The following is a 26346-nucleotide window of genomic DNA, read 5'->3' on the forward strand; positions in this document are numbered from 1 at the left end:
CAGCTGTATGACTACAGGGTAGTGCCAAGAATATAATAACAAAACAAAATCTGAAAATGCAAAGAATTTTCACAATTCCGTTATCCAGGAAACACCCAGGTCCCGAACATTCTGGATAACAGGTCTAATAGCTGTATATAATTTATTTGTGTTACTGGCCCTTTATTAGAAGAAAAGCTACTAAAAAGGCCCTTTAATTGAGTGAAGCCTTATATTCCCCTTTTCTCCTGAAAGGACTATTCCCACTAGGGCCAGCAAAATCCATTCGTTTATCCCGGTTTATGGCAGACGGTGAATATCCTTTTGTTTACGTGGTGGTAAAAGTGACTCAAATGGGAAGGAAATATGTGAAAACATAATCAAGCTGGGTACTGTTTACTTGTTCACAGACACACGCAGATTCTTGGCCAGCAAAACTGGAGCTTGAATCCAATGTTAATAATAGGGAAGAAAGCTAAAATGACAGGAAGGCTGTACATTGTCGTCAGAAAGGGCAATGCTAATCACAATACTGAGAAAAAGTGGCTTTTTGCCAGATTTATAAACTACAGGTGAAAAACATAGCAGAAGTAAAATAAAAATCTTTCATGTGTGGTCAGCGAGCAATTCCTCGTGCCAAGGCATCCCACAGGGAATTATAGGTGTAGTTAGGCAGGGATGTTCTAGGTAACTGAGTGCAGACAACTTAATAAATGTAATAAACGCTAAATTAATTAAAAGAAAATAAAGAGTTCATTAAATTGGAAACAGATCTTACAGACATTAGTTCATTTGAAATAGCCCCCACTTTTATTGGCTAGGATTGTTATTGGACGTGTAGCAGTTTGCATAAAAATATTGGCAAACGTCACGGCCACCATGGGCCTTCAGCAGTGAAGATCTGCATTGAGATACAGCATTTCTAGAATTATTTTGTAGCCTTCGAGGTCTATATATCCAAAAATGATTCTGTATTGGGGTAGAGCAGGCACTCAATGAGCAGTCTTCCCAAAAGACGTTTAAAATTCAAAATTCAACCCCCCAACTAATAAAAACCCCTACCCTACACAGTCAAGGCCCGAAGGCTCTGAAAGGGATTTGCGTACCAAGCACAGTCCAGAACAGTTCAAGGTATCCAAAGGGGTTAGGCAAAGGAGTAAACAAAGTCCAGGCAAAAGGGTCAATCCAGGCACAGAAGGTTCAATACGAAGAAACAAGCTGAACTCAATACACAGGAATCCAATAGAATAACAGTAGATCACACCCAGGAACACACAAAGTGGAACCTATATTTGGGCAAAGTCTGCAGTGTCCTGGCTTCTTATATAGGCCTCTTTTGGCGCCAAAACCGGCGTGATGACTTCATGACGTTGGCGTTGTGATGCTGGTGTTCATTCTGACGCTGGCGTCCATACTGACGTTGGTGTCGCGACGCTGGCGACGGATCGGACCGCATGGGATCCCTGGGCGCCACCAACTTGGATAAGCCAGCAAAGATGGAGGACATCGGACCAGATCGGCGGCGGTGAGTATTCCTTATAAACCTGCTCCCCCCCGCACAGAAAGCTAAAGGACCAGCTTGCGTCAGTGCACAAAGAACTAAGGCTACGGCCATCCCCGCCTCCCTGCTACACCACCAGGGCTTCTCACAGCAAGAGCCCATGGATGACTAGGACACCCCCAACTGCAATATAACCCTCTACAGGTATGGATCATATTATACAGAACGCTCGATAACTGGGGGTTTCCAGATAAGACGTCTGTCCATAGTTCAGATCTCCATTTCTTAAGTATACTAAATAATTTAAACATTAATTAAACCCAATAGGATTGCTTTGCCTCCAATGAGGATTAATTATATCTTAGTTGGGATCAAATACATTGTACTGTTTTATTATTACAGAGAAAAAGAAAAAAAATTCAATTATTTGACTAATATGGAGCCTATGGGAAACTACCTTCCCGTAACTTGGAGTTTTCTCGATAATGGGTTTCCAAATAATGGATCTCATAACTGCATCAAGAATCTGGACTTTTTGCAGCACTGACCCACAGCCTGAAAGACAAAGGCCACAGGATTTGAAACATGCTCCTTCTCTGGTTACTAGCAACTGTCTTCATCAATGCTTGTTCATTTGGCTTTTTCAGCGGAGTAGAATTTATTCTGCAATTGTCATACACAGACATGTACAACATGAAAACGGGACCTTGGGACAGCTGCTAACAGTCCATATATTCATATCTTTAATGAAACCACAATTATAGCATCTTAGCAAAACTTGTCAGGGTTCATGGGGGATATGGGTCTTCAGCACATAAGGGTTCAAATGTTGGTCATTTTGTTTGTTTTCCTGATGTCTTGGGCCTTAATCTCTCTAGTGTGTGCATTGTTGTAGGAAGCAGTGTTTTATTTAAAGCACATATAGCGGATAATATAGATTACTCCTTTGTCAGTGCTGATCATGTTCAGTGCTGATCATGCGAGCACAAGAAGTCACATCTGAATTGGAAAACTTGAGAATTCATCTAGGGTAATCTAGATTGTTCCTTGGTCAAAGGTCAGTGCTGATCACGGACCCTGGTGTAACGTACTCTTCTGTTACAAAGCACCGATGCCCTTTTGGGGCACTAGGCTTTCTGCTGCGGAACCTACAAGGAGTAGTGTGTAATAACAAGTTCAAAACAAGGTATCTGCAAGGAATAGGCAAGACGAGTTGAAGATCAGGTAAAAGGGTCAAGTCAGGCGGCAGGAATCAAAGTCAATAATCAGGCAGGAGTCAAAAACCAGGAATTCAAACACAGTATAAATGCTTCAGCAGGATCTGTAAACAGAAGCCAGCTTGGGCACTGTCAAAATGGAGAATTGGCCTTTTAAAGAGGATTTGGCGGCAAAAATTCAAATCCGGCACCGAAACATGATGTCATGATGCTCAGCGTCAAACCACGAGCGGCACGACACTCGGCATCAAACACTGAGGGGCCGACACAAGCGTCATTTGCCCCTACCCAGAAGTGCGCACCTAGGCAGAGGACGATGAGACACACACTGGGAGGTAGGAACCAGAATCTCCCAGCGCGTCTTACACCTGGCTTCACAAACAGAAGGAGCAGAAGACATCATAAGTTAAAGAAAAGGAAACCAACACCAAGGAGGAAGAGAAGGCAAAGCCCAGTGAGAATCTGAATTGGAATACTGGAGAATTCATAGACATTATTAGGATCAATGATAGAAAGTGGGATAAATGTAGGGCCCTTGTTTGGACACAATAACAGATGGAGTTATAGGAAATGAAGCTTAAGAGCTTTGCTAGATCATAGGAAAGGTGTTTATGGAAAAAGGGTAACTGTAAGTGGAGCTATATGTGCCAACTAAATGCACCGGAATTAATATGTATATATCTCAAGCCTCAAATTTCATACCATTAAGCCTCACTTGCTATCTTTGTATATAGCAAGCCAGATTCTTGTGGAGACCCACACACAAATAAAAAAAATAAAAAAGGAAAGGAACAAATGGGTTAATACTCATATCATCTTCTCCAGCATCACTAGAGCCAAGGCATAGAGCCAAACAAAGCGCACGGAGTGCCTGTAGCAGTGCCAAGTACAATACTAATCATAGGCTGTTACTGTTAGTTATTCTGTGAGGCCGTCTCCACACTACTGCTTGTACATTCAACACACAAGATGGATTTCCAAAAGTTGTTTACTGTTCTCTGGAGAGTACCAAGAGAGCTCAGAATGAGATATCAACTGGCAAACAGGCAAAATAAGCAGCAGGAGAAAGAACTGCCCCCTCACTAAAATGTAACCTGGACCTAAATATCATAGTTTGACATGTCTACAGACGAACATTTTACACAACATTTTACACATTTATTATATGTATATATTATACTAATGGTTATCTTAATTGTATGTATTTATCTATATAACCACTATGTAACACCTCTTTGTAGTTCCTTAATGGGGAAGTAAGCATACACAACCTACCAGTTCTACAAAATGCTTGTGATTATATAACATAGGGTGTCATTTTGGCCTGTCAATGTGAATCTAAAGCTGGCCATACACAGGGAGCTTTGCTCTTTTAGCGATGTCGCCAAAGGAGCGGATCTCTCCCCAATATGCCCACATTGAAGTGGGCGATATCAGGCAGAATGGAGTCCAAACGGGCGGTCGGATTGTGGGACCGAAGCAACAAAAAGATGCTGCCGCGATCCGACAGGATTTTTTACCCTGCCCGATCGCCATCTGGCTGACTTTCGTCCTTAATTCCAAAAGGACAGATAAAGTACTGTTGAGTTGACTGAATCTTTGATGTGTTTGATTCAACCTCGAGAGCTCAGGATGAATACAGAGAAGGGAACATACCTATTGGAAGATCTTCTTCATACCACCCAACTGTCCCTTTTTTCAGAGGGACAGTCCCTCTTTTGACAGCTCAACCTGCAGTCCCTCATTTGTACTGGAAAGTCCCTATTTTCTCTGCACTGAACATCCAGAAAAAGAAACAAAGTTTCTCACTTATATGGCTTTTAGCAGAGAGCACAGAACAGCTAACAGGTTCAAGATACTTTGTAACGATATTGAGACGCAAAAAAAACTGTTTAGATAAGGAGAAATATTTTCAAACTTACATAACTTGCCACATTTTGTAAAATTAACATGGTAATTAGGGGGTGTGGCCACAGAAAGTGGCGTGGTCAAAAAATTCCGCTGTTCTACGTGCGAAAAAAAATGTTGTCCCTCTTTTTACTTCCAAAAATGTTGGGAGGTATGTCTTCTTGAAATGCTACCTATCAAGTCATGTATCTCTAACAATACAATTCCAATGTTAAATTGAAGGTTCACTTGCCCTTTAATAAAGCTTTGAATGACCATCAGCCACATTTGTTGCTTATTTCTGGAGTCACAAGTTTTATTCTTAGAGAAGAGACAGCTCTTAGAGCCTAGGAACAGGGTGACCATTTTACTGCTAGGGTTGCCACCTGATTATTATATAAAACACCTGCTGATTTGTGCAGAATGGCCCACCCATTATGTTATGACTCCACCCTGTTTGTGTTTCCACTCCACCCCTTTGCATCAGCATCCCACCTTCATTTGTCACAGACCCTGATAAGAATATTTTCAAAAGGGGACAACCTTTGTTACGACTTTTATACAATATTAATTAATTAAATAATTAATGATTTAATGATTTCATGATTTCATGAATTAATTGATACTGAGTTTTTCCCCTTTACCTTATTCGAGTACTATTTGAATCTTTCCTGCAATTTTCCCTTTTATGGCCAATCAATCCCGTGTTCTTCTTTTCCAGGAGAGATTTCTAGTCAATTTACTAAAGCATTTTTGAATTTCACTACTAGTTTTTTCACCAAAAAAAACTGATGAAAACCATGGGAACATATAGCTCAAATGTGTCCCAAACTCATATAGCCAAAAAAGGACCAGAAAATAAATGTTTGCTGCCCTCTTAAATTTCTTAAATTCTGAGTTGTATTAAAGTTGCTCTGTGCTCACTGAGCAGAAACTAACGGAAACTATCAGTATACTCATTGCTACATGCATTTATAGTTCATACATCTTTCCCAGAATTTTTCTAGCCTCTACGGTTTATCACTAAAATCTGCAAAGGGTAAAACTCAGACTACTCACCGACTACTCTGCAAAAGTGCAGAACACTACAACTCATTAGTAAAATTCTCCAACAACACAACATTAGATACAGTTGGGCCTTCCCCTTTGGACTGATAATATGACCTTCAGCTCTGAATCTCTGGAGGAAGGACTGGAAGTAATGTCCAAGATGAAACAGACAACTAAACCAGCCAGTAAAACTAGAAGTGGAGACCCCTAGGAAGCAAACTCCTATCTGGCACCATGTGAGATCTCCTTCTTTCAAATCAGCAAAATTAAGGCAAACTCCATTTCCACTGAAAGTAGAGGGCCTTCCTACCTTAAGTTCTTTGCGTTGGAAAACTAAGGGTACTTTATGAGGTCTTGAACAACAACGTATTGCTATTCTTGAACACTTGTACTTATGAATAACTGAATGACCTTACTGTCTGTGTTAACTCAAATTTGATATTAGATGTAGGATTGGATGGACAGGCCATTCAGTCCTCTGTAGACTCTATATCAAATATTTATATATTCTATTTGCCAATGTAAACATAAATACAATCAATTAGTAGAGAGAAAAACACCCTCATGCAAAACATTAAACCCATTACTCTTATCCCCATAAAATTTATACCCAAACTGGCCACATATTTCTCCCACAACTTTTACCTCAATAGGATTCAACTACCATTCAAAATGTTTCTTGGTCAGATCACTCTCCAATTTCCCTTAAGCTTTTATACTATATACCTACACATAAGGTATATCTCCACTCTATCCTTCCCTCATAATTAATCCTTACTGGATGGAAAATCAGCCTATTGGGTTTATTTAATGTGAACATGATTCTGTAAGAGACCCAAGTTATTAAGATACAAATTACAGAAAGATACATTAACCAGGAAACCCCCAGGTCCCAAGCATTGATAACAGGTCCCATACCTGTACTGTAAATTTGTACAAAACTCAATCAAAATAATTGTTAAAAAAAGATTCCTAAATTCTAATTCTTATTGGAGATTTAAGGTAAACATGCAGTCATAGAGAAATAATTGTCAATATTAGTAAATGCCTGGCAAACACTGGGGCTGGGAAGCAATGTAAAGAGAAACAAGTAGAAAAATATATTCACATGCTGGCAAATCTGCCCCTTATGGTACAGCATGAGCGTGAAAGTGGCCAATGATTGGCAGATTTCTAATTGTCAAAGGGGCGTACAGTTTTCATTTGCACAGAGCACCATCTACTTGGAAGGAGGAATATTGCAGACAGAATTATCAGCCAGCAAAATACACGCAATTATAAAAGCTTTGAATAATCAATGAAAAGGAGCAGTTGCCCAAACAAAATAAAACAGAAAGATTAGGAAGGCAAAGTTACTAAAGAGCTGCCCCAATTGCTCATATAAAATAATTACACTGCATTCTGATTAAAACATTTACAAGTGAATGTTCTATAGAAAAATCCAGCCTATCAGCACTAAGCCATTTTGCCGTTATCTAACACAGGGAGATTACTGTGCAGTTCTGACTTGATAAATAAATACAAATACAGATGTTCACAGAGCAGGCAGCTTGTCACTGGATGATCCACAGATATTTAAAGTCGCCTGCTGGCCCTGGAGATCTCAAAAAAGGTTTTATTGAGAGGTAAGAATTCGACTTTGGTGACTCAGGCACTAGTCATCTGTCTATGTTCACGCTTAAAGGAACCGCAAACGCAAAAGAAATTCATGTGAAATTGCTCTTCACATTGCTGTCAGCCAAAATGAACAGTAGATGGTGCTGTTTCAAATGAATTATATTAGTACAGGTATTGGCTCCGTTATCCAGAATGCTCAGGACTTGGGGTTTTCCGGATAATGGATCTTTCCCGTAATTTGGATCTTCATGCCCTAAGTCTGCCAGAAAATCATGTAACCAGTAAATAAACCCAGTAGGCTGGTTTTGCTTCCAATAAGGATTAATTATATCTTAGTTTGGATCAAGTACAAGGTACTATTTTATTATTACAGAGAAAAGGGAAAAAATCTGGATTAATTTTTTGATAAAATGGAGTCTATGGGAGATGACCTTTACGTAATTCTGAGCTTTCTGGATAACAGGTTTCCGGATACCGGATCCTATACCTGTAGTAACAGGTTGTTAAACTATTTAGGAATCTCCTAACATTTCTATTTATGATACTTTATCTATGTACCTGAGAGAGTATGATTTGCTATAAAACATGGCAAAATCCATTTTTTAAGGCTTTTCAGAAATTTCATTAAAAAAACACTTTTCTGGTTTGGCTTTGCAGTTTGGTCATTTGTAGATGACAAGGTTTGCCAGAATATCTACTTTCCAATAATAAATTATTTTCTGGGGGTTAACTTACTGTTTGGGGGGATCTTAGGGCATATAAAATGTGGGTTAGCCAAAGTGTTTTTCATTTTTGGGTCTCTACATGCCACACAACTAAATAAAGTTATGCATATTGGGCATCAAACTGCTCAGAAGACTCTTGGCATTCATATTTAGGATGGCTACCTTTGTAAATAAAATGTAACAAACTAGAAGTTTTCAGTCAATTTTCATGAGTTACATAAAAACCACTAACTTTAGCGAAGCTTTGCAATTTGGTAGTTAGAAAGACAGATTTACCTATTTTGAAGTCATCAGAATGGGTACTTTCTGGGGCAAGCCTACTGTCAGTGGTTTTTTTTTTACCATCTGTGTCCTTTTTTCTGTGAGCAGCTTTAAAAATTCAGTATTGTATAATGCTGCAGTGCGTGTGTTTAATTGGATAGATGTGCACCTGCTCAGCACCATAAAACTGTAAGTGGTGTAGCCATAGACCACATGAGATGCTATCACTGAGCAGATATGGTTGGGCGGCTATAAAAAAAGAAGCTTAGTGCAACCCCATCCGTGAAACACTCCCCCTGAGCCCCTAGCACTTAAATAGTTTATTCTTACTGGAAGCAAAACCAGCCTATTGGGTTTAGTTAATATTTACATAATTTTACACTTTAGACTTAAGGTATGAAGATCTAAACTACGGAAAGAAGCGTTATTCTGGATAACAGGTCCCATACCCAGGGGTGCTCCGCCAATGAGGCGAGTTGAGAAACACTCACCTCAGGCGCAGTGCCCACCTGGTTGCCAGGGGTGGCAAAAATGCCGCTCCTGGTAACTTTAAAGGGTACCTGTTGGGTAAAAATGTTATCCACAACCAAAGGTGCGGCCTAATAGAGCCCGCATTCCGGTTGGGGATATCAGTCATTTTAAAAAAAAAAAATGCCGCCCACCAGCGCTACTCTATCCACACCGGGTGAGAGCAGCCATTTTGTGTCGCTCACATGCGCATAACGAGCAATTCATGGCACATTTTCATTATGCGCATTCGAGTGACCAGACAAGGTATGTCTACATTATAGAGCTAAGAGGTGCAAATGGGAGGAAGGTTAATGTCCCCTTTACACAGCTGTTTATCTACAACAAGCAATATAAAACAAAAATTTATTGATCAGTTCTCCTCCATATTACTGTATCCAGAACTTCTAAGTTAAACAGGTGCCTGCCTGAGCCTAAGCAAAGTCCAAAAAAAAATTCAGTGCCAATAGTGTTTTCTCTCTATAGTTAGTATAATAGTACATTAAAGGTATTACCCCAATACCAAATATCTACAGTTTCTATAATTGCCTTTGGGTACAATTATAACTCGTTTTTCCCTTCTCTCTCAATGGGTAAAAAGGATATAATGGATAGTAGATAGATAGATAGATAGATAGATAGATAGATAGATAGATAGATAGATGATAGATAGATAGATAGATAGATAGATAGATAGATAGATAGATAAATAGATAGATAGATGATAGATAGATAGATAGATAGATAGATAGATAGATAGATAGATAGATATCTCTATATCTATCTCTATATCTGTCTATCTATCATCTATGTCTATCTATCATCTATGTCTATCTATCATCTATGTCTATCTATCATCTATGTCTATCTATCATCTATCCATCATCTAGATCAGGGGTCCCCAACCTTTTTTACCTGTGAGCCACATTCAAATGTAAATAGATTTGGGGAGCAACACAAGCATGAAAAAGTCCCTTGGGGTAACAAATAAGGGCTGCAATTGGCTATTTGGGAGCTCCTATGTGGACTGGTAGCCTACAAGAGGCTCTACTTGGCACTATACTTTGTTATTATGCAATTAAAACTTGCTTCCAAGCCTGGAATTCAAAAATAAGCCCCTGCTTTGAGGACCCTGAGAGCAACATCCAAGAGGTTGGAGAGCAACATGTTGCTCACGAGCTACTGGTTGGGGATCACTGATCTAGATAGATAGATAGATGATAGATAGATAGATAGATAGATAGATAGATAGATATACAATGTTCAATACTGTGCAAGTCCCAGCATATCCCCAGTTAAGACTTGTAGTTTCACAACAGCTGTAAAGGGAAAGCTGAACTACCTTTACTGAAAAAGAGGATCTAGAGCTAAAAATTGATACTGACTCTGAGCCCGGAGATTCTCAGCTGGCTGCACGGGAACTTGTTGCTTGTGGCAGCAGAACTTGCACTTGCTAATAATCCCCGACGCTAGCGACGCGCAAAGTGCACACACACACAGAGTCATGTACATACACATGCAGCACAGCAGCCCTGGAGAATAGCGCAAGTAAAACGCGTTGTTACCTTGCTGCCGCTGCAACTCTCGGCTCCCTTCTCTGTGCAGCTGCCACACACGCGCCTCCCTCCCTGCCCTGGCGACTCGAGTCAGCTTCAGTCTTGCAACTTCACCTCCCGGGCTGCAGGGGGCGCGCGTCACACTGACTGTAGGAATCCGTCTTTTACTATTCGACAGCGAATGGGGCGTGTCACGTGGTTTCCGGAAACAGCGACTCTGGTTGTAGACGAGACGGCGCGGTAGGTTACATGTGATAAATGTGCGAATATCGTTTTGTTATGGGGTTATGCTAGCTGTGATCCTTCCGCGCTAGCCGCGTGAAGATTGATGCTGGGACTTAATAAAATGTCCTGTCTATTTGGCCCTGCACTTAAGGGGAAGCTGTACAAGAGAACGCACGCAGTAGTCCTTGTTTCATTGATTAACTGAATAGACTGTGTGAGCCCAGAAACATTCCTTTCTTCCCATGTGAAATCAGTTTTAAATAGGTTCTGTTAACTCTTAGTCTGGGGGGGAGAAGCTGGAGGGAGGCAAGATGTTAGTCCAGTGTCAGGAAGTATTTTAATTGCTACAATTAATTCGATTAGTTTATTTTATAGGCACAGTTCCCCTTTAAGATTGCTTCATATGGTGTAGGATGTTGTTAGGATTAATAAGAACAAGTTTCCTAAAGCTCTAAGGCTGACCAAATCTCCAGGCTACCTCATTGTACAATATCCGTGTCTCTATTACATTTAGTTTTTAGGTTTGGTTAATTACATACTAAAAATATGCTCTGTTCTTTCCAACAGGATATTGCAAGATGATCATCCCGGTCAGATGCTTTACATGTGGGAAGATTGTAGGCAATAAATGGGAGGCTTACCTTGGCCTTTTACAGGCTGAATATACAGAAGGGTATGAACAACACTGCATAGCACCTATGCTCACATACTGTAATAAAATAGTATATGATAAAATATACATACACAGTATACACACATACACGTAATTTCATTATCTGCTTTCTCCTGCCTCACATTTCCTCTGAATGTGCCATGTTCTTTTAGGATAACTGTTCTGTACCATATTAACAAAGAAGTAGGCAAAGCTCACTTGGGTCTTATTTTTAAGATCGTTTTAGAAATATTGCCCATGTTACTGTTTAAGCAGATCTGGATGTGGTTGGTTGTGCACAAACTGACCCAACCTCCTGAATCAAACCAGTTATATGAACTGGTGTGCTGAACCCATCCAACCCCCACACAGTGGTTCCCAGCTGCTTTGCTGCTCTCTTGGTTTCCACTGATTGGTTACCAGGCAGTAACCAATCAGTGACTTGAGGTGGGGCCACACGGGTCATAACTGTTGCTTTTGAATCTGAACTGGATGTTTAGGATCAATTGCAAACTCACTGAACAGTTATGTCCCATGTGGCCCCCCTTCAAGTGCATGACTAACTCAGAGTTAGAGTGCTGAAAAGCAGGAAGTAGTGTTCTGGCTATTATATTAGACATCCGTTCACCCCAGTCTTTTATACATTACATTTTTAGCTAGCTAACTATATTAGAAAAAAAAAATGTTATTTTGCACAGCTTATCTATTTACCCAGTTTTTATTTTTACACTGAACTGTTCCTTTAAAGAAATAATGTAATGACTATACCCCTATAATAATACTGATACCTTCCTTTTGGATTTTCAAAGTTTGCACTTGGTATGTAAAAATACTCAGTCTCCTATACCCTTAATGGGGCAAAAATAGGAACGACTTGGGGGTTTTGTGGATAATAATCCTTGCAGCATAGAGGGTCATGTCGTGTTTCAAAAGAGGGTTTAGATTTGTGAGAGGAGAGGGCACTGGTAAGGCCTCATCTGGAATGCACAAGTGCCGTTTTTTTTCTCCTGTACTCAAATGGTACATTACTGGGTCCAGAGAGGTGTAACTACCTAGAAAGGTTATAGAAGATCTCATCCATGAAGAAACGATGGACAGGGGAATTTTTGCCTTTACCCAACTTTATTCTGCCATAAACTGTGCAACTCTTAGTCTCTTTGTCTTTCATATTACAGTGATGCTCTGGATGCCTTGGGCCTGAAAAGGTACTGCTGTCGTCGGATGCTCCTCGCTCACGTCGACTTGATTGAGAAACTGTTAAACTACGCCCCTTTGGAGAAATGAGGGTCCGGTTCCATACGGTGCAATCTAGACCAATCAAATGTTTCCAAGCACAGGAAGGAGAACCCACGGCTTCCATTATACCCTACCTGCTGAACTTCCAGAGGAAAAATCTGTTTCTAACCCTGAAACCATGTTGAACAGGGCATTTTTTATGGACCACTTTTAGGATACAAGCATTTTGTTGTGTAACTAATAAAGGTATTTTTTGTTATCCATTGTTGTTCAGTAGTGTATGACTATACAGTATATATTATATACATACACTTTTTCAGTGTTCCCTCCAGCTACTACCTGCTTTAAACACAAGCCTATGAGGTTGGCTTTATAAATAGGGTGATATTTAATTAAAAGTATATGATTTAATACACGTCAAGAGAATTTATGTGGTGACAAGAGTGAGCACTACCCTCTGATAACATTGCCATAGACTGCTATTTGTACTCACACTACTATTGCCAACTGACCTATAGAGTTTTAATACACTGCTGTGCATGTGCTTAGTACAGATTATTGTGCCTTCTGTGTACAGTGGCAGACACTGCACGTACATAGTAAGGGACAGATTTATCAAGGGTCGAATTGAAAATTAGAGTTTTCAAAGTGTTTTATGGTAAAAACTGTCAAATTCGACTAGGGAGTTATTCAAATTCAATTCGAGTTTTTAAAAAAAAATTAGAATTAGATTTTTGATTTATCATACTCTGGCCCTTTAAGAACTCGAATTTGACTATTTGCCGCCTAAAACCTGCCGAATTGCTGTTTAAGTCAATGGGAGACGTCCACAGAGTTGTATGCAGCCTTCCTGACATTCGAGTTTTTTTGCATAGAAAAAACTCGAATCGTATTCAAATTCGAAAAGAGTTTTTGGGTCGATTTAATTCATCCGAGTTTGAAAAATTTAATTTTTTTTTTCTAAACCTTAATCGATAGAAATTCGAATTTAGGGGTGTTTTAAAAAACACATGAATTTGAAATTTGACCTTTGATAAATGTGCTTCTAAGTGTCATATATCCTATACCCGGTATCTGGAAACCCGTCATCCAGAAAGCTCTAAATTACAGAAAGGCCATCTCCAATAGACTACATTTTAAACATATTTTAAAAACTTTACAGTAGCTTGTACTTTATATAATTAATCTTTATTGGAGGCAAAACAGTCCTCTTGGGTTTAATTAATGCAGGAATAATTTATTATTATACTTAAAGGGAAACTCTGGCTTCCAAACCAAAATTTGATAAAGAGGCCCACATAACACAGAAACCCCTAATATACAGTCATATGAAAAAGTTTGGGAACCCCTCTTAATTCTTTGGAGTTTTGTTCATCATTGGCTGAGCTTTCAAAGTAGCAACTTCCTTTTAATATATAACATGCCTTATGGAAACAGTAGTATTTCAGCAGTGACATAACGTTTATTGGATTAACAGAAAATATGTATCATAACAAAAATTAGGTTAATAAATGTGGGCACCCCCAACGGATATTACATCAATACTTAGTTGAGCCTCCTTTTGCAAATGTAACAGCCTCTAGACGCCTCCTATAGTCTTTGATGAGTGTCTGGATTCTGGATGGCGGTATTTTCAACCATTTGTCCATACAAAATCTTTTCAGTTCAGTTAAATTTAATGGCTGCCGAGCATGGTTGTCTGCTTCAAATCATCCCATAGATTTTCGATTATATTCAAGTCGGGGGGTTGTGACGGCCATTCCAGAATATTGTACTTCTCCTTCTGCATAAATGGCTTTGTAGAATTCCAGGTGTGTTTAGGGTCATTGTCTTGTTGTGACTTGAACATTATTCTGAAGAATTTGTTGATATTGGGTTTAATTCATCAGACCCTCACTTTAACAAGGACCCCAGTCCCTGAACTAGCCACACAGCCCACAGCATAATGGAACCTCCACCAAATTTGACAGTAGGTAGCAGGTGTTTTTCTTGGAATGTGGTGTTCTTTCTTCACCATGAAAAGTTTTCAGATCTTTTGAGAGTTGCTTTGAGGATCATCTGTTATCACTCTTTAGAGGAGAGTCAAACAGAAGCACACCTTGCAATTGGCCAGCTTAAATACCTTTTCTCATGAATAGACACACCTGCCTATGAAGTTCAAGACTTAAGCTGCCCATAGACGTAACGATTCTTCTTGCCGAACGACCGATTTTAGGTAAGTCCGACCAATCCTTTGAAATTATTGTGCGGTTAGTGGGATTCGATTGATCGTACATCTTACGATTTTTCGGCCGACATCTGTCAGGAAATTGATCGGCCAGGTCAAAAAATCTTTGTCGGTCCCAGTGCAATCTATCTATGTTTGCAGGGACAAGCAGGCAGCTCCCCTTTGTTTTCCTAGCAAATTGGTCTTTTTAGTTGATGGTAAATTCTTACGATCGTACGATCGTTCCGAGAAGATCGTGGTCTCACATTTAGGATCTGATCTAATCTGAGCTAATCCAACCAATTTGTTGTTGCCAGTAATCAGTATTGAGCAGTTACATGCTTTCAAATTAGCAAAATTACAAGGGTACCCACATTTTTGCACAGCCAGTTTTTCAAATTTCATTTAATTTCATACAACTGAATACTGCTTCACTAAAAATCTTTGTTCAGAAAACACCCCATTGCTCAGATGTTCCTGGGAAATGAAAGACATGCCACTATTTTTTTGTTGAAAGTGGAGTAAATTATTATGCAGGCTGAGAGGGGTTCCCAAACTTTTTCATATGACTGTATATATAATCATCCAGTTTCAGCTCATCTGTATGAGAGATGGATTTAGCTGTAGAAGGCTGGGGAGAGCTCTGACAGAGCATCAAAGGAAGTGGTGGGCTTCACAGTAAATTAGGGCTCTCTAAGGCATATGAGACAATAAGAAATCTGAACCTGAAAGTGAATCTCAGATTTCTATCACATGTCAATATACCGGAGGGCTTGTGAGATACTGACAAATGTATTCACCGGGGATACTCTTTACTATTCCCATCAATGTCTGTCGCATCACAATTGATTTAACTGACATAGAACAGTCTCCACATTTTAGTACAAAGGGGGAATATTGGACCTCTGCTTACCCTTTGAACAAATTCATACTTGTTAAGTACACATAAATTCAACATCACAGTTTTAATATTTATGTCACATGCCCTTGTGCACACTTGGTAATGCAAAACAATGAAATTCTATGTACATTAAAACTTTTTCATTTACATGAACACTGACAACCAATCAGGACTCTCACTCTGCCCTTAAAATATTACAATAACTAGCTACTTACTGAAGTATTCACTCCCCATAATCTATCTATACACTATGATCATTGGTAGACAAAGGAGTGAGCATATGGCTAATGCACCAATAGGCTTTAAAGGGCAACTAAAGTCTAAAATAGAATAAGGCTAGAAATGCTGTATTTTGTATACTAAACATAAACATGAACTTACTGCACCACAAGCCTAATCAAACAAATAATTGATGCTTTCAAAGTTGGCTACAGGGGGTAACTTTGTTAAACATCTCTGCAAGACCAAGACTGTGCACATGCTCAGTGTGGTCTGGGCTGCTTAGGGATCATCATTAATTTTCAAAACAGCACAAGTTAAATAATATCTGCCAGAAGCCGATACAGCATTAATAATCAGAATAGGCAGGCTGCACTGGGTCCTTTGTTGTCATGTAATCTAATGTGGATTTTATAGTTTTTGCATTGTTTAATACAAACTTTCTCCAACTAGAGAAAGTAGAATCCTAGTTTATCTGTTTAAATCTGGCTCCATGATCTTTGTCCCTGCAGCCGCAGTTGGAAACAGTAAAGGGGATGTAAAGGCAAAAATAAAATCCAATACAAATCTCTAGACAGTCGCCAACTGCTCTACAGGGAAACAAACAAAGCTGCTTGAGTTCTGCAGGGCTGGGAAGTAAGGCAGGGGCTCCCCATGCTGTTCATAAGTATGATTGTTTGCCTGCAGAGCAGTTAGGGACCGTCTGACAATTTCTATCCACAGCAGTAAATGAAGGGAGAATTTCACTGCATACAGTCAGGTTTCTTATAAAAACGGTACACATGTTTTTATTAAAATATTGGAGATAGGTTTCTTTTTCATTAAAGAAAGTAAAAATGGGATTTTATTTTTTTCCTTTGCATGCCCTTTAAGACCTTATTTATTGTTCCTGCCTGCTTATCCAAAGCCTTCTTGTTCCACTGATATCCTTTCTTCTCCTGAATGTTGCATATTCTGTTATTTGTATAGCTCCCCATAAGCAGATGCAGAAGAAACGCTCTGAAGTTCATGATCAGAGGGTCCCATGCTCCAATGACAGCTGATATCTGTTTCAGCACTAATAATAGACTACAGACAAGGCCAGCGACTGTATGTAACAAGGAGGCAACAAAGCAACTGTTGCTTTAGCAATACCCCCAGGCATCTAACACATGCACTAGTTTGTTCAGAGATTAAACATTCCTTAAATATATGAAACATCATGCTAATTTCCAATCACAAAAGGCAATATTATGTTAAAGGACATGTAAAGGCAAAAAAAAAATAAAATCTAATTTTTACTTTCTTTAATGAAAAAGAAACCTATTTCCAATTTACTTTAGTTAAAAATGTGTAACATTTTTTTTAAGAAACCAGACTATATGCAGTGAAATTCTCCCTTCATTAACTGCTGTGCATAGGAATTGTCAGACAGTCCCTAACTGCTCTGCAGGAAACAATCATACTTACGCCTTACTTCCCAGCCATGCAGAACTCAAGCAGCTTTGTTTGTTTCCCTGTAGAGCAGTCGGGGACTGTGTACAGATTTGTATTGGATTTTATTTTTGCCTTTACATCCCCTTTACTGTTTCCAATTCCAGCTGCAGGGACAAAGATCATAGAGCCAGATTTAAAAACAGATAAACTGGAATTCTATTTGGAGGATGATTTTGCTGCAGCCACTGGTTCTGGATTATTTTGCTGCAGCCACTGGTTCTGGAGAGTTGGAGAACAATACAAAAACCATAAAATCCACATTGGATTACATGACAACACAGGACCCAGTGCAGTCTGCCTATTCTAATTATTAATAAAGTCTTGCTGTATCGGTCTCTGGCAGATATTATTTGGCTTATGCTGTTTTGATAATTTATGACGATCCCTAAGCAGTTTTTATAGAAAATTATGTCATAGAAGGAAAAGTCAGTGCGGCTCTTGGGGAGTCTCGTGGTCCTCCGGCTAGACAGCTCTGCAAATAAACCCTAACAGATTGTAAAAGGGGGGGTCACTTTTAAGTTAACTTTTAGTATGTTATAGGATGGCTAAATCTAAGCAACTTTTCAATTTGCCTTCATTTTTTCTTTTTTATAGTTTTTGAATTATTTGCCACCTTCTTCTGACTCTTTCCAGCTTTTGAATGAGGGTCACTCATTCATGGTTGCTAGGGTAATTTGGACCCTAGCACGCAGATTGCTGGAATTACAAACTGGAGAGCTGCAGAATAAAAAGCTAAATCACTCAAAAACCACAAATAATAAAAAATGAAAACCCAATAGCAAATTGTCTCAGAATATCACTCTCTACATCATAGCAAAAGTTAATTCTAAGGTGAACAACCCACGCAGATTTATTAAGGGTCAAATTTCGAAGCAATGGGAACTCCCATAACTTCGACATTCAAATAAAAAAAGACGAACCAAAACTTCTTAAAAAAAAAAAAATGTTTTTTTTTCAGATGAATGGGCCATTTTAGTTTGAATTTGAATCGTACAAATCAAAGTAACAGCGCATCCGAAGTTTTTCCAGAAAAAAAACTTAGATTTATCAAAGTCCACCTATTGACTCCAGATAGGATAAAAGAGGTCCCCCATAAAAGAGTCAAATTTTTAAAGAGACAGTACATGATAAATTTCGATATTCTAATGGTTTTTCAAATTCGAATCGAATTTGGACTATTCCCTAGTCGAAGTACACAAAAATAAGCTCGAAATTCAAATTGTATTTAATTCTAATTTTCACTTCGACCTTTGATAAATCTGCCCCCAATTATGACCCTGTTGGATGTTTATTTGGGGGCTGAGTAAAGTAAACCTGGATTCATGGAGTAAGAGTTAAAATTTACAGCCATCCAACATGCAGCCTCCAGCTACTAAAGCTATAAGGGAGTTATAACGCTGCAGGCTGCCTTATAAATAATAAGGCCCTGCACACTGTATTTTTGTACAGTCCCTGCCAATACTATTCTGTTGCTTCAAATGAAAATGATACTGTCCCCTTGCCATTATAGTGCTCCTTTTGGCACTGTGTAGGTTTTAGAACCTCGTGGGATAGTTTTTCTTTGTGTACATATGTACATGCCAGAGCTGAGGTGCATTGCTTGTTGGGAGGCATTAGCCCCTTTTCCAAGGTTCTATACTTCCTGAGTACCAAAAGTGAGTGTATTCCCCAAATATGTGTTACTGCAGATGTTCCGGATATAACGCTGCATTGAGAGCGAAATGACTGTGCTTACACTTACAGTGGATAATGGCGAGTACTTAAAGTATTAGGAGTATGCTAAAAGGCTGGGATTAATTGCTTAATTCCCCCACGTGCCCCGAGGGTTCCGGAATGTGAGAAAACAACAGATCCCGTAAATACATGGTAATGTTATTTAATGTGGATTTAAGGCAGATTTGGGCTTTAAAGAGCAACAGATTCCGTGCTTTATCTCTGTGTGTTATGAAGAAAGGCAGATTAAGGGTGAGATACATCACTGGCACTACACCAGACATAACCACAGAAAAATATATGGAAGCCCTGCTTATTTGCTGAAACGATTTCAGCCCCCTTACAATAGGGGGTACTTTATTCACTATTTACAGTAAACAGTGCTTAGCGATATCATTTCTGTCACATGACTCACTGAAATGTATGTATTATAATAAAGTACCCCTTGTTGGAAAATATGAGGATATTAGAAGTTACCTTCGGCCTTGTGCTTTTATATGGTCATGGAACTCCTCTGTGACTTATAATATCCTTTCAATAGGGGGGTACTTTATTCACTAAATATTTTATAAGAGGGGCTACTTTATTCACTACATATATATATATATATATATATATATATATATATATATATATATCTCTACCCAAATCATACAATAAACAAGCCATTTAAATTTTGAGAATGGCCACTACTGAAAGATTAGAGCTTGTTTACTAGCAGTCATTCAACAATTGAAAACATCTGATTGGTTGCTATAAGTAACTGTACTTGGTGCAATTTAGCAGAGCCAGAACTAGGCTTAGCCAGGCCTCGGGGGCAATTGGAGGTCGCACAACTAGAGAAGGTGGGTGATTGGCAGCAGACATAGAGAGTGACAGGCGACAGGGTATTTGGCTGCACACCTATAGGGAGGTGGTGGATGGGGGCAGGCAGGACCCTAGGCCAAATAGTATTGCTTTGGGTGCCAGTACTACTTGGCCCAGCACTATACATAGCTATGTTCATATATATATATATATATATATATATATATATATATATATATATATATATATATATATATATATAAATAATAAAGAGGCTCCCGGTTTGGTGTCCTTTAACGTAAGAAGTAGATTCTCCCAAACTCTTATTCTGCATCAAGCAAACATTACACCGGTGCGTATGCACAGGGCAAATATTAGGCCCAAATGTCACCTGCCAAGTGCTGATTTCTTTGGAGCTGCACAGTAGTGGCTTCATTTTGGGCAATAGTATGTGAAGAACTTACCCATATTACTGAGATAAGAATCCCTGTGAACCCAAAGGTGTGCCTGCTAGGTATTCTTGCATATCTCACTAAGTCGCGTTATGTGTTAACATCTCTGAGGGAATCGTTATTCCTGGCACACAAATGCATAGCACTTAAACGGTTATCGGGAGATCCTCCCACTGTACAGATGTGGAAAAACCTTTTACAGGAACATATTACGCTGGCACGATTAGTGTATATACAAAGAAATACACCAAATAAGTTTGAGCTGGCCTGGACGGGATGGGTGGAAGCTTTACAACTAGAGGCTGATCCTACCTGAGAAGTTGAATAAGTATGACTTGTCAATGTGTACTGTTCTGATGTATGAAGTGCAATGAAGAGATATGTACCTGTCAATGTGTACGGAAGTGTATATATTAAAATTTGAATGACAATCTCTGTGATTTGTATCTCCACCTACCTTCTTTTTTTTTTATTTTGAATTTTGTTTTGAAAAAGCAATAAAAATGATTATATATATATAAAAAAAAAATACCGTATTAAGCATAACAGCAGGATGAAAGCGGCACAGGTCAATTGTTTCAAGCGTATAATACCCAAATATCACTTGCAAGCAGACAGGACAGCAGTGCCCTCTAATGCACACGAAGAGTACTGCAATTAACTATATCCCGGTGTTATGGTTCTGTACATCTCAATACAAGGGAAACGGCTGTAAAGAAATTTATCAGGACACATTAACTCACAGTAATCGAGGCTATTCACTCACAAGTTCTCATTTTTATTAAAAATTCATCAGTAGTTAAAACATTAAGCTATTGGTGCAGAGAATTGAATAAGCCGGAGCTTCAGACTTTTCGTTCTGCACAAAGCAAGCCGCTGCTGGGAGACTTTGGTACACAGGTGCAGAATGACTTTGTTTTCATGTGTCCCAATGACGAAGGCCACCTCATGTGTACACAATACAAATCATCAGATGATAATAGAGTAAGGCTAAATACTTGGCGTTTACAAAATCGATACAGGCTGAATAGGACTGAAGCTTTAAATATTCCTAAATATTCCTATTTATAAGTTAGGTTTCTGATGTGCCGAGTACATTCCTTCCCATTAAATTTAGTTGCAACTGCCATGTTGCCTGCAACAACTGAGCTGGTCAGCCTGGCAGACTCTTTTACCAGATGCATTTTGGCCAAGTCCCAATAGACCCCTAACATTGCCCTTAAGCTCAGAGCAGGATCAAAGGCAGAGACACATGGGAAGATTCTGGGAGATTTAGTCGCCCGGCGACAAATCGCCTCTTCTTCTGGCGACTAATCTCCCCAAAAAGCCTTCACACCGACTAGAATCCAAATCGATGGCGGGGTGGCACTCAAAACGATTCGTTTTCTGAAGTCGCCCAAAGTTTCCTTGTCCGGCAACTTCGGAAAACTGACAGATCCAAGTGCCATCCCGTCGGCGATTTAGATTCTAGCCGGCGGGAAGGCTTTTGGGGGAGATTAGTCGCACGAAGGAGAGGCAATTAGTCGCTGGGCGACTAAATCTCCCCCGAATCTTCCTGTGTGTCTCTGCCCTAACCCAACGCTCCTTGTCCATAAAGTATTTTTCGGGTGAGTTTTAGGCATTTTCAATCGTGGGGGTTATTGGAGTGCAAATTAGACTGGGTATTGCCTTTGGACTCGTGTATAGATGTGCCAAATCAATGGGTCATTTTGCCTTTATTAAAAAGTGTCACTTATTTAGAACATGTCCTATGATGTTTGCAGGCCCACCTAGAGATGGGAAAGGCTGTAGGATACAAGGTGAATTTTAAACTCAAAAAAAAAGTCCCCCCCCCTCTTTTTATCGACTAATATTTAGTCTCAGCCACCCAGTGGGACTCTTATTAATAATCGTATTACTAATATTGAGTCCCAATGGTGCTCACAAAGGGACTGCTGCACGAGTCACAGTAAATCCTGGACCATTGGATTGTTTGGACCCCCCAAGATTTTCTGATGGCAACCCTTGATGTAGGCATTGATGGTTATTATGTGCACCCCTGCAATTTATCCTAAGAACAAACAAAAGGACCCCGCCCATATGTAAAGTGGTTCATCTGTACGTCCCAATTCAAAGGCAACAGGAACATGTAGGCTTTGGTGCCCTCTTAGTACAGGTATGGGATCTGTTATTCAGAAACCCGTTATCCAGTTATGGAATGGCCGTCTCCCATAAACTCCATTTTATCCAATTTTTATAAATGATTTCCCTTTCCTCTGTAGTAATAAAACTTGCCCTTGATCCCGACTAAGATATAATAAGGATTATTGGAAGCAAAACCAGCCTATTGGGTTTATTTAAATGTTAACAGATTTTCTAGTAGACTTCGATCCATTTACAGAAAGATCCATTATCCGGAAACCCTAGGTACTGAGTATTCTGGATAACAGGTCCCATACCTGTATATGCATTGAGCCTAAAATCCATGGCAAGCAATTTCCCTCTAGAACAGGAATATGCACATAAAGGCTTTATTTCTGCACAGCGAATGGCATTTTATATGAAACTCTGATTTGCCTTTTTTTTTGGTGTGAATTTAATATCAATTTCTATGAAAGCAGCAATACGCCTAATGTACAATCTGCTCGGCCATTTCATAAGCAAACAAAACAGATTGGATTATTTTATGCAAAAGTAGACTATTTAAAAAAAAAAAAAACAGACACCAGCAACTGTCCGTGCGGACGCCAATTTAAATCTAAAAGGCACTTGGCATAATTCTGTTCCCTCTTCTGGAGCAGCGCCCAGTGTATTGTCACTACGGCTGGAAGACTATTGGCACAGATAGGGAACACTCATCTATGTGTCTGCTCCCGGCCTGGCACACGCTCCACTCTACCAGCCAGTTAAATACATATACAATAAAAAAAGAAATTAAAAATATACACTAAGAAATGACAGCATCAAATTAAGAACAAACGACAATAATAACTGGACATGGCCTGTTCAGGATCTACTGGTAGATTTAGTAGTTTATATTTGTAGTAGTCGATAAAATTCAAGTTAGAATGGAGAGCCAATAATTCCTAGCGATTATTAGATAACTTTAAATCATTGAAATGGTGTTGGATACTTGGAATGAGCGACCAGGGAAGGTGGCAGTACCTACTGCAGCCCAGGGGATGCTGGGAGCTGTGGTTTAATTTAATTAAGTGCCTCCAGTTAATACCAGGGGAGTAACGAAAGAAGAAGGGGGCCCAGGAGGTATAAGGGGCCCCATAAGACCCTAATTAACAAGCATTTTCAATATATTTGGAAAACAGGGCATCCTCTGGATATTTTGGGGGCTCTAAAATGTATTTGCTGTGGGGCCCAGTAACATCTAGTTCAGCCACTGGGTTATACAGTGAATGGATATACACGTGCCTTGATATAACATCCAGATAATAAATGACAAACAGCACGATTTATGGACCAGTTTATGATCGGAGAGTGGAATTCACAAGGAAGGAGTTAAAAGGGCAATATGCTCTTGTTTTAGAAAAGGAAATACAAACCCTCAAAACAAATTTAATGTAATGTTGCTCTGAGCTTAATTCTATATCAATGTTGTCATTTGCGTTTCTTTCTTGAAACAACAGCACCACCTGCTGTTTATTTTGAACAACAGACTACAGTCGGCTGGAAATTAATTGCTTAGAACTGACCAGAGAAACGTCAGATGACTCTTCTCTGCTCGCTATCGTCATCACAAGGCGATCCTTTTCTTAAAAAAAACCTTTTCAGCCTACTGCAGGCAGTCAGCCAAAATGACCAGCGGCTGGCGGTGTTGATTTAAATGCACTATATTAGCAGTCTTAAAAACAAGATAAACTGTACTTTCTGAGCAATGTTCTGCTAATTTGTTATGAGGCTTTACATTACCTTTAAAGGGGTGGTTCGCCTTTAAAGTAACTTTTAGTATGTTATATAATGCCAAATTTGAAGCAACTTTGTAATTGGTCTTTATTATTTATTATTTTTTAGTTATTTGCCTTTTTCTTTGGATTCTTCTCAGCTTTCAAATGGGGGTCATTGACCCCATCTAAAACAAATGCTCTGTAAAGCTACACATTTATTGTTATTGGTATTTTGTATTACTCTTCTTTCTATTCAGGTCCTCGCCTATTCATATTACAGTTTCTAATTCAAATCAGTCCATGGTTGCTAGGGTAAATTGGACCCTAGCAACCTGATTGCTGAAACCACAAACTGGAGAACGGCTGAATAAAAAGCGAAATAACTCCAAAACCACAAATAATAAAAAATGAAAACCAATTGCAAATTGTCTCAGAATATCACTCTGTACATCATACTAAAAGTTAATTTGAAGGTGAACAACCCCTTTAATAATATGGTATAATAATGTGGTGATGCTTCCACCCAGTAGTAAATCTACAAAAGCATGTTCTGGGGGTTTTACTTACCCTTAAAAATGCTGTATGCCTTGTACTTCTACTCTGAACAATAACCCACTCCATTTTTGCCTCAATTCCCTTTAAATTAGCATAGTTCAGCATCTCGGATACAAATTTTCTCTGTGGGAGGTTCCAAGTCCTAGTAAGGGGCTACATACAAGGCTGTTGGGGAGGTCCAAGAGGGGGGTCACTGTGGGTGGCACAAGAGGATTAGTAAGGCAACAGCAGCATTTTATATTATGCTTCCCAAATTCAGGCACTTAAGATCCCTCTAACAGCCACACCCAGAAGTGGGCAATGGACATTCAATAACAGAGCAACCCTACTTTATATAAATAACAGAGCCCCATTAATATAATAAAGACAGCCCGACACCTCATATAAAGAATAACAGCGGATACTAAAAATGCTGCAATCTGAAAACAGACAATATCCTAATAGATCTGCTTCCCCGTCTGCTGCACTTTATATTGGCACCTAAATGTCTCCTTATAAAGCATGTGACAATTCTCAGTGGATGTCTGAAATGAATACAGGTACAATATATAATAACGTCCTTGTGAAATATCTTCTTATAATACACAAAAGCCATGAATATCTTGTAAATGATATCCTTATAAACGGTGAGTAGTGATGTCATCAGTTATAAACGGTGAGTAGTGATGTCATTTCTGTCACATGACTCACTGAAACTTGTGTTTAAAATAAAGTACCCCCTGTTGCAAAATATGAGGATATTAGAAGTTACCTCGGAGTTCCATGACCTGTATAAAAACACTCGGCCTTCTGTTTTTATATGGTCATGAAACGCCTGGGTAACTTATAATATCCTTATAAGAGGGGGTACTTTATTCTCTATATATACAATGCTCAGGGATGTGACTTGTGATCAAAACTTGAGCATTATAAAACTATAATGCCTGAGGCCTGGCGCCCTTATATGACCACTTTACATTATATATACATGTTAACTTTTAATATGTTAGAGAATGGCCTATTCTTAGCACCTTTTCAAAAAGTGTTTGTCTTCAATTGTTATATCTTTTTACTTGTTTTCCTTCCTCTTTTCAGCTCTTAAATGGGGGTCTCTGACCCCAGCAGCCAAGAACCTTTCACTCTGTAAGGCTACGATTTTACCATTACTTGTCGTTCTATTCAATCCTATCCTATTCATCTTCCGGTCTCTCATTCAAACCACTGTCTGGTTGCTAGGGTTAATTTGGTCCCCAGCAACCAGATATATATTTAGATATGTTAATTAACTGTGTGCTGGGATGAATGAGCCACTGTGGACCACTTCAGAGAGACAACATGAACAAGAAATTCTAAATGAAAAACAAGGGAGTCCAGGGGGTACAAATCATGGCAGAAGAAATAAGGGGGCATACTAATTAAACTTAGGCCCTAGCTGCATATTATTGAAGAATTCTAGTCTATATAAAGTTCAGACTATTGTTACTGCACACTGTACTGATTTTTGATCATCTTTCAAATTCAGAATTTTGCAATCCTTTTCCCTGACAAGAATTAAGGGGGACATGCTAACAATAAAATTGCCCCTTTACAAAAAAGGGCAACAGTATAAAATACTATTTAAAAGGCACCCTAAAAGAATTTATATTCATTAACTTGGCTTTTAGTCCTTTCCACTTTGAGACCTGGAGCTTGAAAAAAAGAGTATGCCGGCAGTTTAATAGAAAGTAGAGGTTTGAGTTCATAATTC

General features: G+C 39.1%; 2 protein-coding genes across 6 annotated transcripts in view; one reads left to right on the top strand and one right to left on the bottom strand.

Annotated features, from left to right (window-relative positions):
- Positions 1-10442, bottom strand: part of LOC108713861 (tetraspanin-4) — a 374746-nt gene extending 364304 nt beyond the window's left edge. For all 4 annotated transcript variants that reach the window (XM_041589969.1, XM_041589965.1, XM_018257529.2 and 1 more), the window contains exon 1: positions 10310-10442. The gene's annotated coding sequence lies outside the window, so the exon portion shown is untranslated. The remainder of the gene's footprint in view (positions 1-10309) is intronic.
- On the top strand, positions 10403-12674 carry polr2l.1.L (polymerase (RNA) II subunit L L homeolog). Of its 2 annotated transcripts, none has more exons than XM_018257531.2 (3): positions 10403-10540; positions 11093-11198; positions 12353-12674. In XM_018257531.2, exons 2-3 carry the CDS (start codon positions 11104-11106, stop codon positions 12459-12461), a joined length of 204 nt encoding a protein of 67 aa, XP_018113020.1. In that variant the 5' UTR covers positions 10403-10540; positions 11093-11103; the 3' UTR covers positions 12462-12674. The 2 variants fall into 2 exon arrangements, with proteins under 2 accessions (XP_018113020.1, XP_018113021.1); XM_018257532.2 differs by lacking the exon at positions 10403-10540 and adding an exon at positions 10595-10739.
- Positions 12675-26346: the final 13672 nt, after the last annotated feature.

This window comes from Xenopus laevis, chromosome 4L (genome assembly GCF_017654675.1).
Source record: "Xenopus laevis strain J_2021 chromosome 4L, Xenopus_laevis_v10.1, whole genome shotgun sequence".
In the NCBI taxonomy this organism is placed as follows: Eukaryota; Metazoa; Chordata; class Amphibia; order Anura; family Pipidae; genus Xenopus; species Xenopus laevis.